General features: G+C 39.2%; 1 protein-coding gene across 3 annotated transcripts in view; it reads left to right on the top strand.

The window, feature by feature from the left end:
- The window catches only part of LOC133397930 (transcription initiation factor TFIID subunit 4-like), a 222886-nt gene that overhangs the window by 12878 nt on the left and 195961 nt on the right, over window positions 1–14047 (top strand). Inside the window, exon 3 of one of the 3 annotated variants that reach the window (XM_061669390.1) lies at window positions 10157–10330. The exons of the other annotated variants lie outside the window; for them this stretch is intronic. Coding sequence (XP_061525374.1) covers window positions 10157–10330 — 174 coding nt within the window. The remainder of the gene's footprint in view (window positions 1–10156; window positions 10331–14047) is intronic. 3 annotated transcript variants of the gene reach the window in all.

Below are 14047 nucleotides of genomic sequence, written 5' to 3' on the forward strand. Positions count from 1 at the left end.
GCCTACTTGTTTGTGTAAGTTCACACTTAATTGGATGGCAGGTCCCAAGACCCAAATTTGTATTAAAAAAAAAACAAACAAAAAAAAAATTCAAAAATCTAATTTCACAAAAGACTATGTCCCTTTAAAACAGCTCTCAATTTGACTTTAATTTGTGTCATCACATGCGACTGACACTGGAGGGCAGCATTTTACAGTTTTCACCTCATGCTTGGAACCATCCATCTACTATCCAACTATCCTCCTATAACTGAAGTACTGTACATAGTCTTTGAATATATACATCCATCCATCCATTTTCTGAGCCGCTTCTCCTCACTAGGGTCGCGGGGGTGCTGGAGCCTATCCCAGCTGTCATCGGGCAGGAGGCAGGGTACACCCTGAACTGGTTGCCAGCCAATCGCAGGGCGCATAGGAACAAACAACCATTCGCACTCACAGTCATGCCTACGGGCAATTTAGAGTCTCCAATTCATGCATGTTTTTGGGATGTGGGAGGAAACTGGAGTGCCCGGAGAAAACCCACGCAGGCACGGGGAGAACATGCAAACTCCACACAGGCGGGGCCGGGGATTGAACCCAGGTCCTCAGAACTGTGAGGCTGACGCTCTAACCAGTCGCCCACCGTGCCGCTAATATATACATTATTATTATTATTATTATATTATTATTATTATTATTATTATTTGTCAGTTACGTTATTTAGCTGCATGCACCACCGAATCACAAGAATGAATACAATCAAAAATAATTTTAATGATAATAATAATAGTAATACAGCGGCACGGTGCATGACTGTTTAGCACATCTGCCTCACAGTTCTAAGCACCAAGGTTCGAATTTGGCCTCACCTGTGTGGAGTGTTCTCACCGTGCTTGCGTGGGTTTTTTCCGGGTACTCCGGTTTCCTCCCACATCCCAAAACCATGCGTGGTAGGTTAATTGAAGACTCTAAATTGTCCGTAGGTATGAATGTGAGTAAGAATGCTTATTTGTTTCTATGTGCCCTGCGATTGACTGGCAACCAGTTCAAGGTGTACCCCGTCTCCTGCCCGATGATAGCTGGGATAGGCTCCAGCACTCCAGCGACCCTTGTGAGGATAAGTGGCTCAGAAAATGGATGGATGGATGGAATAATAACAATAACAACTCAGTAAGCACTACAAGTACATCAAGTACAGTTGAAACATATACTGTGCGTTTTTTTTTTTAATTTTTTTTTTTTTTATCTCATGGTCTGACATACTTTAAAATTAGACTAAACTTTTCCTGTATTAGCTTCATCAGGATTACCAACATTATTTTGTTTGCTAAATGCCAGAATAATGAGAAATTACTTTCTTCAAAGTCAGAAGTTTTGCTACAGTAAGATTACTATGCCTTTAAACAATTTGGGGAAACCCAGATGATGATGTCATGTCTTTGGAAGCTTCTTTTCACTTAATTGGAGACACATCTGTGGTTGTATTTCAAGGCACATCTGAAACCCACTAATTATTTGTGTAACATCATGGGAAAGTCAAAAGAAACCAGCCAAGATATCAACATCAGTATTTAGTATTTAGTAAAAGCACCCTTTTGAGCTAATACAGCCTTTCTTTTTGGGAACGATCCAACAATTTTTTCACACCTGGATTTGGGGATCCTCTGCCATTCCTCCTTGCAGATCCTCTCCAGTTCTGTCACGTTGGATGGTGAACGTTGGTGGACAGCCATTTTCAGGGATCTCCAGAGATGCTCAATTGGGTTTAAGTCAGGGCTCTGGCTGGGACATTCAAGAACAGTCACGGAGTTGTTCTGAATCCACTCCTTTGTTATTTTAGCTGTGTGCTTAGGGTCATTGTCTTGTTGGAAGGTGAACTTTCAGCCCAGTCTGAGGTCCTGAGTAGTCTGGAAAAGGTTTTCGTCCAGGATATCCCTGTACGTGGCCGCATTCATTTTTCCCTTGATTGCAACCAATTGTCCTGTCCCATGAAGCTGCCACCACCATAATTCACTGTTGGGACTGTATTGGACAGGTGATGAGCAGTGCCTGTTTTTTTCCACACATACCGCTTAGAACCTTTTAGCCTTAATTCTATCTTGGTCTCATCAGATCAGATAATCTTATTTCTCACTATCTTGGAGTCCCTCAGATGTTTTTTTTTTTTGCAAACTCCATGCGGGCTTCCGTCGGGCCACTCTGCCATTAAGCCCCGACTGGTGGAGGGCTGCAGTGATGGTTGACTTTCTAGAACTTTCTCCCATCTCCAGACTGCATCTCTGGAGCTCAGCCAACCTCTTTGGGTTCTTCTGTCTCTGAGCTCTTCAGGCAGTTCCTTTGACCTCATGATTCTCATTTGCGCTGACATGCACTGTGTGCTGTAAGGCCTTATGTAGACAGGTGTGTGGCTTTCCTAATCTAGTCCAATCAGTATAATCAAACACAGCTGGATTACAATGAAGGTGTAGAACCATCTCAAGGATGATCAGAAGAAATGGACAGCACCTGAGTTAAATGAGTGTCACAGCAAACGGTCTGAATAATTATGGCTGTGTGATATTTCAGTTTGGCTTTTTTCATAAATCTGCAACAATTTCAACAATTCTGTTTTTTCTGTCAATATGGGGTGCTGTGTGTACATTGAATGGGGGGAAAAATACCTTAAATGATTTTAGCAAATGTATGAAAAGAGATATAAGAAAGAGTGAAACATTTCAGGGGTTCTGAATACTTCACGTACCCACTGTATGTGGCCGTGTCTCTATACTATAGCTATCCTGTTAGTCAATAGATCCTGCGCGTGTGTGTGTGTGTGTGTGTGTGTGTGTGTGTGTGCGCGCGCGCGTGTGTGTGCAGTCCTTCCCAGTGTCCTTTCACTACTACTGGTGTTACTCCTGAGGCGCTATAACAACACAATCTGTGTGTGTGTGTGTGTGTGTGTGTGTGTGTGTGTGTGTTTTGGTATGTCTGTTTGTATGGGTGTTTCTGCATTTAGCTGTTGTGATGGTCGGGGTGGTTTTTTGTATTCATCCTGCGATTTCAATTATTTTTTTTATCTCTGTAAAGCACTTTGGATTGCATTTTTTTCATGTATGAAAAGTGCTATACAAATCAAATTTGATTTGATTTGATATAAAGCTGGAAAAGGTTAAAACTATCTCTAAAAGTCTTGATGTTCATCAGTCCATGGTTAGACAAATTGTCTATAAATGGAGAAAGTTCAACACTGTAGCTTTTCTTCCAAAGAATTGCCGTCCTTTAAAGGACGGCAAGAACACAGTGCAGAATGCTTAATGAGGTAAAAAACACCCCTAGAGTGTCAGCTAAAGACCTACAGAAAACAAGAATGGGGTTCACGGGAGAACACCAAGGAGCAGGGGTGGGTAGAGTAGCCAAATATTGTTCTCAAGTAAGAGTACTGTTACTTTAGAATGATATGACTCATGTAAAAGTAGAGTAGTCCTCCAAATATTTACTTGAGTAAGAGAGTAACTTGTAACTTCTAATTTAAAAAAAAAAAAAAAAAAAAAAAAAGCATGAACTTCAAATAAAGTAAAGAAATAATAATATCTGGGATTCCGGCGGGGCGGCATGGTGGAAGACTCGTTAGAGCGTCTGCCTCACAGTTCTGAGGAGCGGGGTTCAATCCCCGCCCCCGCGTGTGTGGAGTTTGCATGTTCTTCCCCGTGCCTGCATGGGTTTTCTCCGGGCATCCGGTTTTCTCCCACATCCCAAAAACATGCATGGTAGGATGAATAAAAAGATGTTGCCCATAGCTGTGAATGTGAGTGAGAATGGTTGTTTGTTTGTATGTGCCCTGCGATTGTCTGGCAACCAGTTCAGGGTGTACCCCGCCTCCTGCCCGATGATAGCTGGGATAGGCTCCAGCACACCCGCGACCCTAGTGAGGAGAAGCGGCTCAGAAAATGGATGGATGGGATTCCGTCGGCACGGTGAGAGACTGGTTGGCACATCTGCCTCACAGTTCTGAGGACCGGGGTTCAAATCCCGGCCTCGCCAGTATGGAGTTGCATGTTCTCCCCGTGCCTACATGGGTTTTCTCCTGGCACTCCGGTTTTTCCTCCCACATCCCAAAAACATGATGGTAGGTTGATCGAAGACTAAATTGCTCGTAGGTGTGAATGTGTGCCCGAATGGTTGTTTGTTTGTATGTGCCATGCGATTGGCTGACGACCAGTTCAGGGTGTACCCCTGCCTCTCGCCCGAAGATAGCTTCCACACACACCTGCCACTGTTTAAATTTTTAACTGCTCAAAAAACAGCAACACATGCATTGGGCCCTATCGAAAAAACTATTTGCTTTATTCACTTAAATGACTGAATGACCCCCCCCCCCCACACCCAAAATTAGTCACTTTGATTGGCCCACGAAAGGTTTGTGTGCAGTCGTGACTGCCTTGTGCTGTCTGATTGGTAAATTGGAGTCAAATAACACTAGTGATCATGTCGGATTGACGCAATGGCACCCTATGCGGAAGTCGAAGATGAAGTCTAAAAATAAATCGCACATGCAATAATGGATAAAAGTAGCGAGCGGCATGTCTGTCATTGTAACGGAGTAAAAGTATTGATTCTTCTTGACATAAATACTCAAGTAAAAGTAAAAAGTATGGTGCATTCAAACTCCTCTCACAAGTACAATTTATCCACAATGTTAGTTGAGTCAATTTAATGAAGTAAATGTAGCGCGTTTCTACCCACCTCTGCCAAGGAGAGGAAGCCATTGGTGTCTTAAAAAAACATTGCTGCATGTTTTCTAAAGAGCATTTGGATCTTCCACAGTACTACTGGCAAAATATTCTGTGGACTGATGAAACCGATGTTGAATTGTTTTGGAGGAACACACAACACCATGTGTGGAGGAAAACTGGCAAAGCACACCATCATCAAAACCTTATCCGAAAAGAGAAGGATGGTGGAGGCAGCATCATGGTATGGACGTGCTTTTACGCCTCAGGGCCTGGACAGCGAGCTATCATCAGTGGAAAAATTAATTCAAGATATTTTGCAGAAGTGCTTGAGGCCATCTGTCCAACATTTGACGCTCAAAAGAGGATGGGTATTGCAACAGGACAATACTCCAAAACATAGAAGCAAATCAACAACAGAATGGCTTCAGAAGAAAAAAATATGTTTCTGGAATGGCCCAGTCAAAGTCCTGACCTCTACCTGATTGAGATGCTGTGGCATGATCTCAAGAGAGCTATTCACGCCAGACATCCCAGGAATCTTGCTGAATTGCAAGAGTTTTGTCAGGAGTAATGGTCCAAAATGAATTCATTAATTCATCCCAGGGTTCACTTACTTTTTCCTCCCTGTCCTCAATGTTTACGTTATGCTCTAAAAAATACAACTCCAATTCCAATGAAGTTGGGACGTTGTATTAAACAAAAATAAAAACAGAATACAATGATTTGCAAATCATATTCATCCTATATTTATGAATACACTACAAAGACAAGATATTTAATGTTCAAACTGATAAACTTGATTGTTTTTAGCAAATAATAATTAATTTAGGATTTTATGGCTGCGACACGTTCCAAAAAAGATGGCACAGGGTAATGTTTACCACTGTGTTCCATCACCTTTTCTTTTAACAACATTCAATAAACGTTTGTGAACTGAGGACACAAAACATACTATGATTTTTTTTGGGTTGTATTAGTTTAAGCAGACTCTTTGTTTATTCTTGTGATTTACTGTATATAAACATTTGATGACCAATTTATGCGGAAATGTCAGAAATTCCAAAGGAGTTACATACCTTTTCATTCCACTGTAAAGGAGAGGGAGATGGGCAGGAACACAATGGATTTTCCTGGCCATGTCCAATTTTAAAAATGTAATATGCCAGACATGTTCACTATAATTCTTGGCAACTTGGGGCAGAGGGATTGCTCCCCCCACATAGCACACAAAGGACAGGGAGACCTGACACGAGGACAATTATTTTTTTCCCAGTTGTGTCACATTTGCACAGCCCACTTGTTAGTAAGCAACCAATGAGCAGGATTGGCACTGGGTCGTGAAACCTTTTCGCAACTAGATCACGAGTTCATATGGCTAAACCTTTAGCCACACTTAAACAGTCCTCTTCACTGGGAAGCCAATAAGCTTTTAAAAATGTGGGCCCCGTTAAAACTAGTGGTCGTCAATCAGGACTACAGCTGAACGATTTGGGAAAATACTTAACTTTTTTTTTTTTAACAAATATTACAATTGCCATTTAGCATGCAAGTTTTTTGGGGAAGTTTATTAATTAATTCATTCATTTATTTTCCCATACCGCTTATCCTTGGGGAAGTTTATCTTCAGCATTCTCACTGAACACAAGAAATAAATAATGCTATAGTATAACCAACACGACATTGAATGCAGCCAACAAATACAGTAAATAACTCCTTTCCTTTAGGCCAGGCCTAAATTCTATGGTGAATTGATATGAATAACAAACCTTTATTTTACTATTGAACTGTAAAAAGAAAAACCTTCCATCACAGTTGAATACTGACTGATTGATTTTACTTCATCTCTTGCCAGTAGCATTAGCACTGCTTTCAGTGTCAGCCTAGAGATAAAAGTGTGACACGAGTGACGTGTTTTATCACCAAGATGTGAGTATACAAGCGATTGAATTGATAAACTATATTAAATGTTGAATAATCTTAGGGATTCCAGTAAAAGTGTTGTGATGATTCACTTGTTATACAGTAATCCTCAAGAACGCTCTTAAGGACTTTATGTAACTCAGAAAATATATTTTTCTCATTAAAACTTGTTGATGGTAACCATTAACACTCAAAATCTTGGGTGGTAATTATTCGTAGGCTAACTTAAGTTAAGTTGTCAGATAATCGTAACAGATTTCAAAATCAGGACAAAGTGGTCTAAATTACAACACTCACCTGTTGTCCTAATTGATAAAATTGAACTGAAGTACAATGCTTCAGTTAATGTTGGGGGTGGGGGTGGTTGGAGGGACGGGGGGTTACTGTGTTTGCCTTGGGTCCCCAAATGACTAGCTACGGCTGGGGAAAGCCAGCGCTGCCGCCACTCCACATGACATAACTAAATTGGGATTAGCGGCTCGTGCATTGATGAAGAAGGCAGCTTGGTACTGCGAGAACTAGTTTGCATTGCAGGACGCATTGACCATTGACATCCCAGACGTACATCGTGGTAATATACTTCAATTCGGTGCCAAGCGACATCGGGTCTTCTCTTCCTTGATGCACCGCTCCCTGCAGCTGGTAAAATCTGTAAGCCTGTCTGCTTAGCCAGCAGCGGTTGGATGGCGGCTCCTCCGAATTGAAAGACGAATTGACGCATTTTACGATGCGGGGGCAAAACTAATCCACTACACTCCAGAATGAGCGCGCTAACTTTGACTTTTATCAGGCAGGGCTTTTGACGCAGGCGATTTTTATCCACCAGCATGGCTATACATGGGCAGTATTCACATCGCCACATCCTGTTTCAAAATGCCATTGGCGAGTCGGCAGCATGAACACTGGGTGACTGTGTTTTTACACATTAATCCTACAATCAAGTCGCTACTCTGTATTATATACTGTATAATAGAGGCATATGAATGCACTGCATGTGCACACAAATAGAGACTGTAAAGAAGTAGAATGGTGAGGGAGGAGGGAGTTATTTTCCCCTCTGCTAAAAGTTTAGCAGGATCCAAAAGTGCCCGGGGAAGTTTACATGAGTGGGGTTGATGTTGGGGGGGGGAGGCGCGCACGCACAGGGTGCATCCCACCGCCAGCGACGCCGCCCTGTCACCGCATCTCACTCCTTCTACCTCAGTGTTGAGCCTTTTAAAATAATCAAGCAGCAGGCTGATGAATGATTGAGAAGGTTATTGATGGAAGGAAGGAAGGAAGATCACGACGCCTTCCTCTTCTCCCCTCAGGCATCATTGGAAGACTGACAGGCCAGACAGCTCTGGGAATAAACACCATGCCATTTTATTCCCACCCTTCCCCTTGCTTATGCTTTTCCTGGCGAGGGGCGCAATGAGGTGACCTGCTAATTCGTTACCACTGTGGCAATGTGTGAGGGGAAGGAGGGGATAAATAATAATATTTTATCCATCCAGTGTTAGCTATAATAATTTCATTTCTAATCATTTATAATATTATAATTTCTTTTTATTATTTAGGAATTATTTTTTTCTCATTCATTTCTTTTTTGAAAATTTAGTGTAATAGTGTTAATTTTTAAATAACATTTCCAAGTGCGCAAAGGTAAATGTAAAGCCTCTTGGTAATGTAACAGTACTGTTCAAAAGTGTCAGAATTTCCATCATGACCATTGATTGATTAATTGATCGTACTGATGTAGACTTTGATTGCTATCCTATTTAAATTTCGAATGACAAAGAAGTATGAATTTAGTATGAGAATTATAAATCAAATCATACTTTATTTAAAGAGCACTTTTCATACAATGACATGCGACTCAGTGTTTTACATAGTTGAAATCAATTAGCATCAATCCGCATACTAGTTCGGCACCCGCGGATTCACCTGTCTGCTACTTATTTTTTTCACCTTTCTTTTTGTTAAACATTTTGTTTGATAGATTGATTTATTTATTTTTTCATTTTTCTTTTTGTTTACAGTGCTGTGAAAAGTTATCGGCCCCCTTCTCAAATTCTTATATTTTTGCATTGGTTCCCCAATTTAATCTTTAAGATCATCAAGCAAATGTAATTATTAGACAAATATAACCCAAGTGAACTTAAAATACTGTTTTTAAATGGTGATTTCATTTATTAAGGGAAAAAAAAAACTATTCGGAGTTACCTGGCCCTGTGTGAAAAAGAATTACCCCCTTGTTAAATCATGAATTAATTGTGGCTGATCACAGTTTTTGGTTAATTTTCACTGATCTCGCCCAAGCCTGATTAACTCTAGACCTGTTCAATCAAGAAATCACTTAAACAGAATCTGTCCCGACAAAATGAAGTCGGACAAATGATCTAAAAAAGCTGCAACATAATGACACGATCCAAAGAAATTCAAGAACAGTCGCGAAATAAAGTAATTGACATCAGTCTGGAAAGGGATACACAAGACATTTCTAAAGGTTTAAGATTCCAGCGAACCATAGGGAGAGCCATTATCTTCACATGGAGAAAACATGGAACAGTGGTGAAGCTTCCCGGGAGTGGCCGGTCTACAAAGATTACCGCAGCAATGACTCACCCATGAGGCCACAAAGGAACTCCTTCTAAAGAACTGGAGGCCTCTCTTGCCAATGTAAATATAATGGGCGTCAATTTCCGCAGATTTTCACTACTCTCTGTCCAGTCCCTGTCCACCGCGAATAGCTTCAGTTTACCAGCTTCAGCCAGCATCTTCACAAGGTCTTTTGCTTTTGTTCTTGGGTTGATAGACAGATTTCGAACCAAGGCACGTTCATCTCTGGGACTCAGAACGCATCTCGTTCCTGAGTGTTATGATGGCAAGACATTCCCATGGTGTTTATACTTGTGTATAATTGTTTGAATGGATGTACATGGCACCTTCAGGCATCTGGAAATTGCACCCAAGGACCAGACTTGTGCAAGTCCACAATTCACTTCCTAATTTCTTTGCTGATTTCTTTTGACTTTCCCATGATGTTGTACAACAAAGCAGTGGGTTTCAAGTGTGTCTAGTTTAAATACATCCACAGGTGTGTCTCTAATTAACTCAAATATTATTAATAAACAAGCTTCCAAAGAAATGACATCATTTTTGTTTTTCCAAATTGTTCAAAGACATCGTAATCTTACTGTATGTAAACTTCTGACTTTGAAGAAAGTCATGGAAAATTGTCCCAAAAAATCCTCTCATTATTCTGGTATTTACCAAATAGAAATAATTTTGGTAATCCTGACTGACCTAAAACAGGAAAAGTTTAGTCTGATTTCATGTCAGACAGTCAGTCTTTTTATATAGTGTATGTAAACATCTGGTTTCAACTGTGGTTTAGTCTAATATCAGTGGATTTCAGTGAATAGTTGTTTGTTAGGTTCCACAGAAAGATTTGCAAGAAGGTGAGTTTGCGAATGGAGTTGACTGTATATTGTTTACTGTCCACGCTGATATCTTTGTTTCTCCTTTTCTCACCTTTTCTCTCTACCTGCTCCTGACAGTCTCCAGCGACCTCTCAGACCACTAGGCAGTGTGCTCTGACCCCGGCCAAGGTGGTGCCATCTCCCTCTCCTGCTCCTTCCAGCCCTGCCCTCCAGACCACCTCCTCTTCCTCTTCTTCTTCTCCTTCTTGTTCATCTTCTTCCTTCGCTACCTCCTGTCCCGCACTCCGCCCAGTGAGAAAACTCTTTATGTTTAAACTTAAAAAAAAAAAAAAAAAAGTATTTATTGTAGTCTGCCTAATTTTACAGATTTGGACCAAATGTGGCTGTGGTTTTGTAGTATAGAATTCACGGTCTATAACAGGGTTGGGAAAACCTTTTTTGCTCAAGGGCCACATTTGATTTGTGAGGTAAAATAAATAAATCATTATTCTGCTTAATTTAATTAGAATAAACGTACCAATTTTGAATAAAATATACATTGAACTATGTTTTCAATTTGTATTCATCCAGAAATTGGTTAATTAATTACATATACATGTAACTATTTTTTTATTTACGTAATATTGTTTATTTTATTTTTACAATAAATAAATTAACCAATTATTTAATTAGCTAAATTAATAAAAACATGAATAAATACATTTTAGTTTCAAAGATTTTAGGACAAAACAGCTGAATAAATGAACATGAAATACTTACAAATTTAAATCATCGACTGGCTGGATTAATTATTTAAAAAATAAATTCTCTTTATGCATTTTAGTTATAGTCACACCTGGTAGTGGTACTACTTGATGTGATTGCAGTCATTTTATTCCTTCACAAGAGGCAACATGGCCAAAGTATAATTTTGGTTGGCTTCTACGGTAGTTCTATGTTTAAACTTCAACAGGGAATGGCATTGAAGCAAGCACGAGTCCTCTTTTTTTGAAGAATTTTTCAATGTCTGCTGCTTGTCCCCCGCCACTATTTAGCGCTAACAATTTAAGATTTAAAAAAAAAATGGCTGACCCACGGCTCGTATCTTAAAAAAAACAATGAAGTCGGTTCAGTCGTAAGTTGAGGTACCAATGTGTCCTGTCAAAACACAAAAAATTATTGCTTAACGATAAAATGCGATACAGAGGCTGAACACTATTACACCTTTCATTCTGGAGGAGATGCCTTTCATTTCTAAAACATATTCTATATTCTTGAAAGAAATGGGACTTCTGTTACTGTATGTGATACATCACAATCAGATTAGAAGTTTCAACTGGTCGAAAGCTAAGGTAGGTACAGTGCCGTCAAAACGTATTTGCCCCCTCCTCAAATTTAGCAGTTTCTCCACTTTGAGGATCATCAAACAAATGTAAATATCAGCCAAAGATTAACCAAGTAAACTTAAAATGCAGTTTTTAAAAAGCTATTATATCATTATAAATACATTTTTGTATTTATAAATACACTGTTCCATGTTTTCTCTATTTGGATAATGGCTCTCACCGTTGTTCGCTAGAGTCCTAAAGTTTTAGAAATGGCTTTGTAAAACTTTCAAGACTGATAGATGTTAATTATTTAATTTCTCAACTGTTCTTGAACATCTTTAAATAGTGGTATTTGTTACAGCTTTTTGAGATCTTTTGTCCGACTTCACTTTGTCAGACAGGTTCTGTTTAAGTGATTTCTTGATTGAACTGGTCTGTAGGTAATCAGGCTTGGGTTTGATCAGTGAAAATAAAATCAGCTTTCCAAATAATGGGATTAGCCAGTTTATTCATGATTCTACAAGGGGGGTGAATTACTTTTTGACAAGGGGCCAGGTGGTTTTGAATAGTTTTTTTTCCTTAATAAATACAACCCCAATTCCAATGAAGTTGGGACGTTCTGTTAAACATAAATAAAAACAGAATAAAATGATTTGCAAATCATGTTCAACCTATATTTAATAGGATACACTACAAAGACAATATATTTAATGTTCAAACTGATAAACCTGATTATTTTTAGCAAATAATCATTAATTTAGAATTTTATGGCTGCAACACGTTCCAAAAAAACTGGGACAGGTTGGAAAAAAGACTGAGAAAGTTGAGGAATGCTCTTCAAACACCTGTTTGGATCATCCCACAGGTGAACAGGCTAATTGGGAACAGGTGGGTGCCATGATTGGGTATATAAGGAGCTTCCCTGAATTGCTCAGTCATTCACAAGTAAAGATGGGGCGAGGTACACCTTTTTGTGAACAAGTGCGTGATAAAATAGTCGAACAGTTTAAGGACAATGTTCCTCAACGTACAATTGCAAGGAATGTAGGGATTTCATCATCTACGGTTCATAATATCATCAAAGGGTTCAGAGAATCTGGAGAAATCAATGCATGTAAGCGGCGAGGCAGAAAACCAACATTGAATGCCCGGGACCTTCGATCCCTGATGCGGCACTGCATCAAAAACCGACATCAATGTGTAAAGGATATCACCATATGGGCTCAGGAACACTTCAGAAAACCAATGTCAGTAAATACAGTTCTGCGCTACATCTGTAAGTGCAACTTGAAACTCTACTATGCAAAGGAAAAGCCATTTATCAACAATTTTGGAACGTGTTGCAGCCATACAATTCTAAATTAATGATTATTTGCTAAAAACAATAAAGTTTATCAGTTTGAACATTAAATATCTTTGTAGTGTATTCAATTAAATATAGGTCGAACATCATTTGCAAATAATTTTATTCAGATTTTATTTGTTTAACACAACATCCCTACTTCATTGGAATTGGCGTTGTAAAAATCACCATTTAAAAACTGCATTTTATTTCGCCGTGACACCAACAAACCGCGTATTAATGTAAACATATTAATGTAAAAACTTGAAAGCATTCAATGAATTTAAATGTGTAGAAAGATCACACTGATAAAATATAAATAGTGGAAGATTTGCACCTGTCCTGCCATAATACGGTCTTCAATGCTGTAAATATGATGGTCACAATTACAGACCGTCAATGTCGACAGAGTACTATGTTAACTCCCCCCACCCAAATTTGTTTTTGCAAATTTACAGGATTTACATACATGATTTCTCTGCGAGAAAAATCTGCAGAATTCTGCAGATCCGTGGACGAAAGTTTCATAAATGAATTTGATGAAATAAAAACGATATTGTTTAAAAAAAAAAAAGAGAGAGGAAAAAAGCTGCTTGTGGGCATGCAATTTTATTACGACTCCCGGCTGCAAGACACGGTGGCAAACGTTCTCTTTGCTTTTGTTGTCAACAGATTGTCACTAATCATCGCCTCCATAACAGCAAATAAACTACACTTCTTACCGTACTTCTTACATGCATCATTTACGTTATCATGACGGGAGGCCAAGGAGTGGGTTGGAAAAGACTGAAAATGATGATGCTAATTGCTAAGCTATTGTGTCATGAAGTCGCAAAACACCCAAATAAGTGGTTGGGTTATGCAGTACACTTATCACATAGATCTGACTGGAACCACATTATAGCAGCGAGTAACCAAGATTGAACAACAAAATAACAAGGCACCTAATACACGTCTGGAGATGTAAATGTAAAATAATTCACGGCCTCACAAGACACCCCCTGAACGGGAAATGAATTAATGCATTACTGGAGACGTCACCTGAGAACGGGGTTAGGTTAATAGTATATTTTTATTAATAATAAATATTTATAATATAGCTTTTATTAGTCCCACAATGGGGAAATTTCCATCATTTCAGTATCATTAGGGATATCTGAAATATAAACATTTTAAATAGCATGCAAGAGAAGACATTTATACAAGTACCTTCGCAAAATGGAAATCTAAACTATTGTCGATGCATAAACTATCCAATTCAATCGATCAGCAATGTTATTTGTTTGTTTGCAAAATAGAGTGCTGAGTTTTACTTGACTTTAGAGACACACATTATTCATTCACTTCACAGTCACATCT

The sequence above is a fragment of the Phycodurus eques genome, chromosome 2 (assembly GCF_024500275.1).
Source record: "Phycodurus eques isolate BA_2022a chromosome 2, UOR_Pequ_1.1, whole genome shotgun sequence".
NCBI classification, from domain to species: Eukaryota; Metazoa; Chordata; class Actinopteri; order Syngnathiformes; family Syngnathidae; genus Phycodurus; species Phycodurus eques.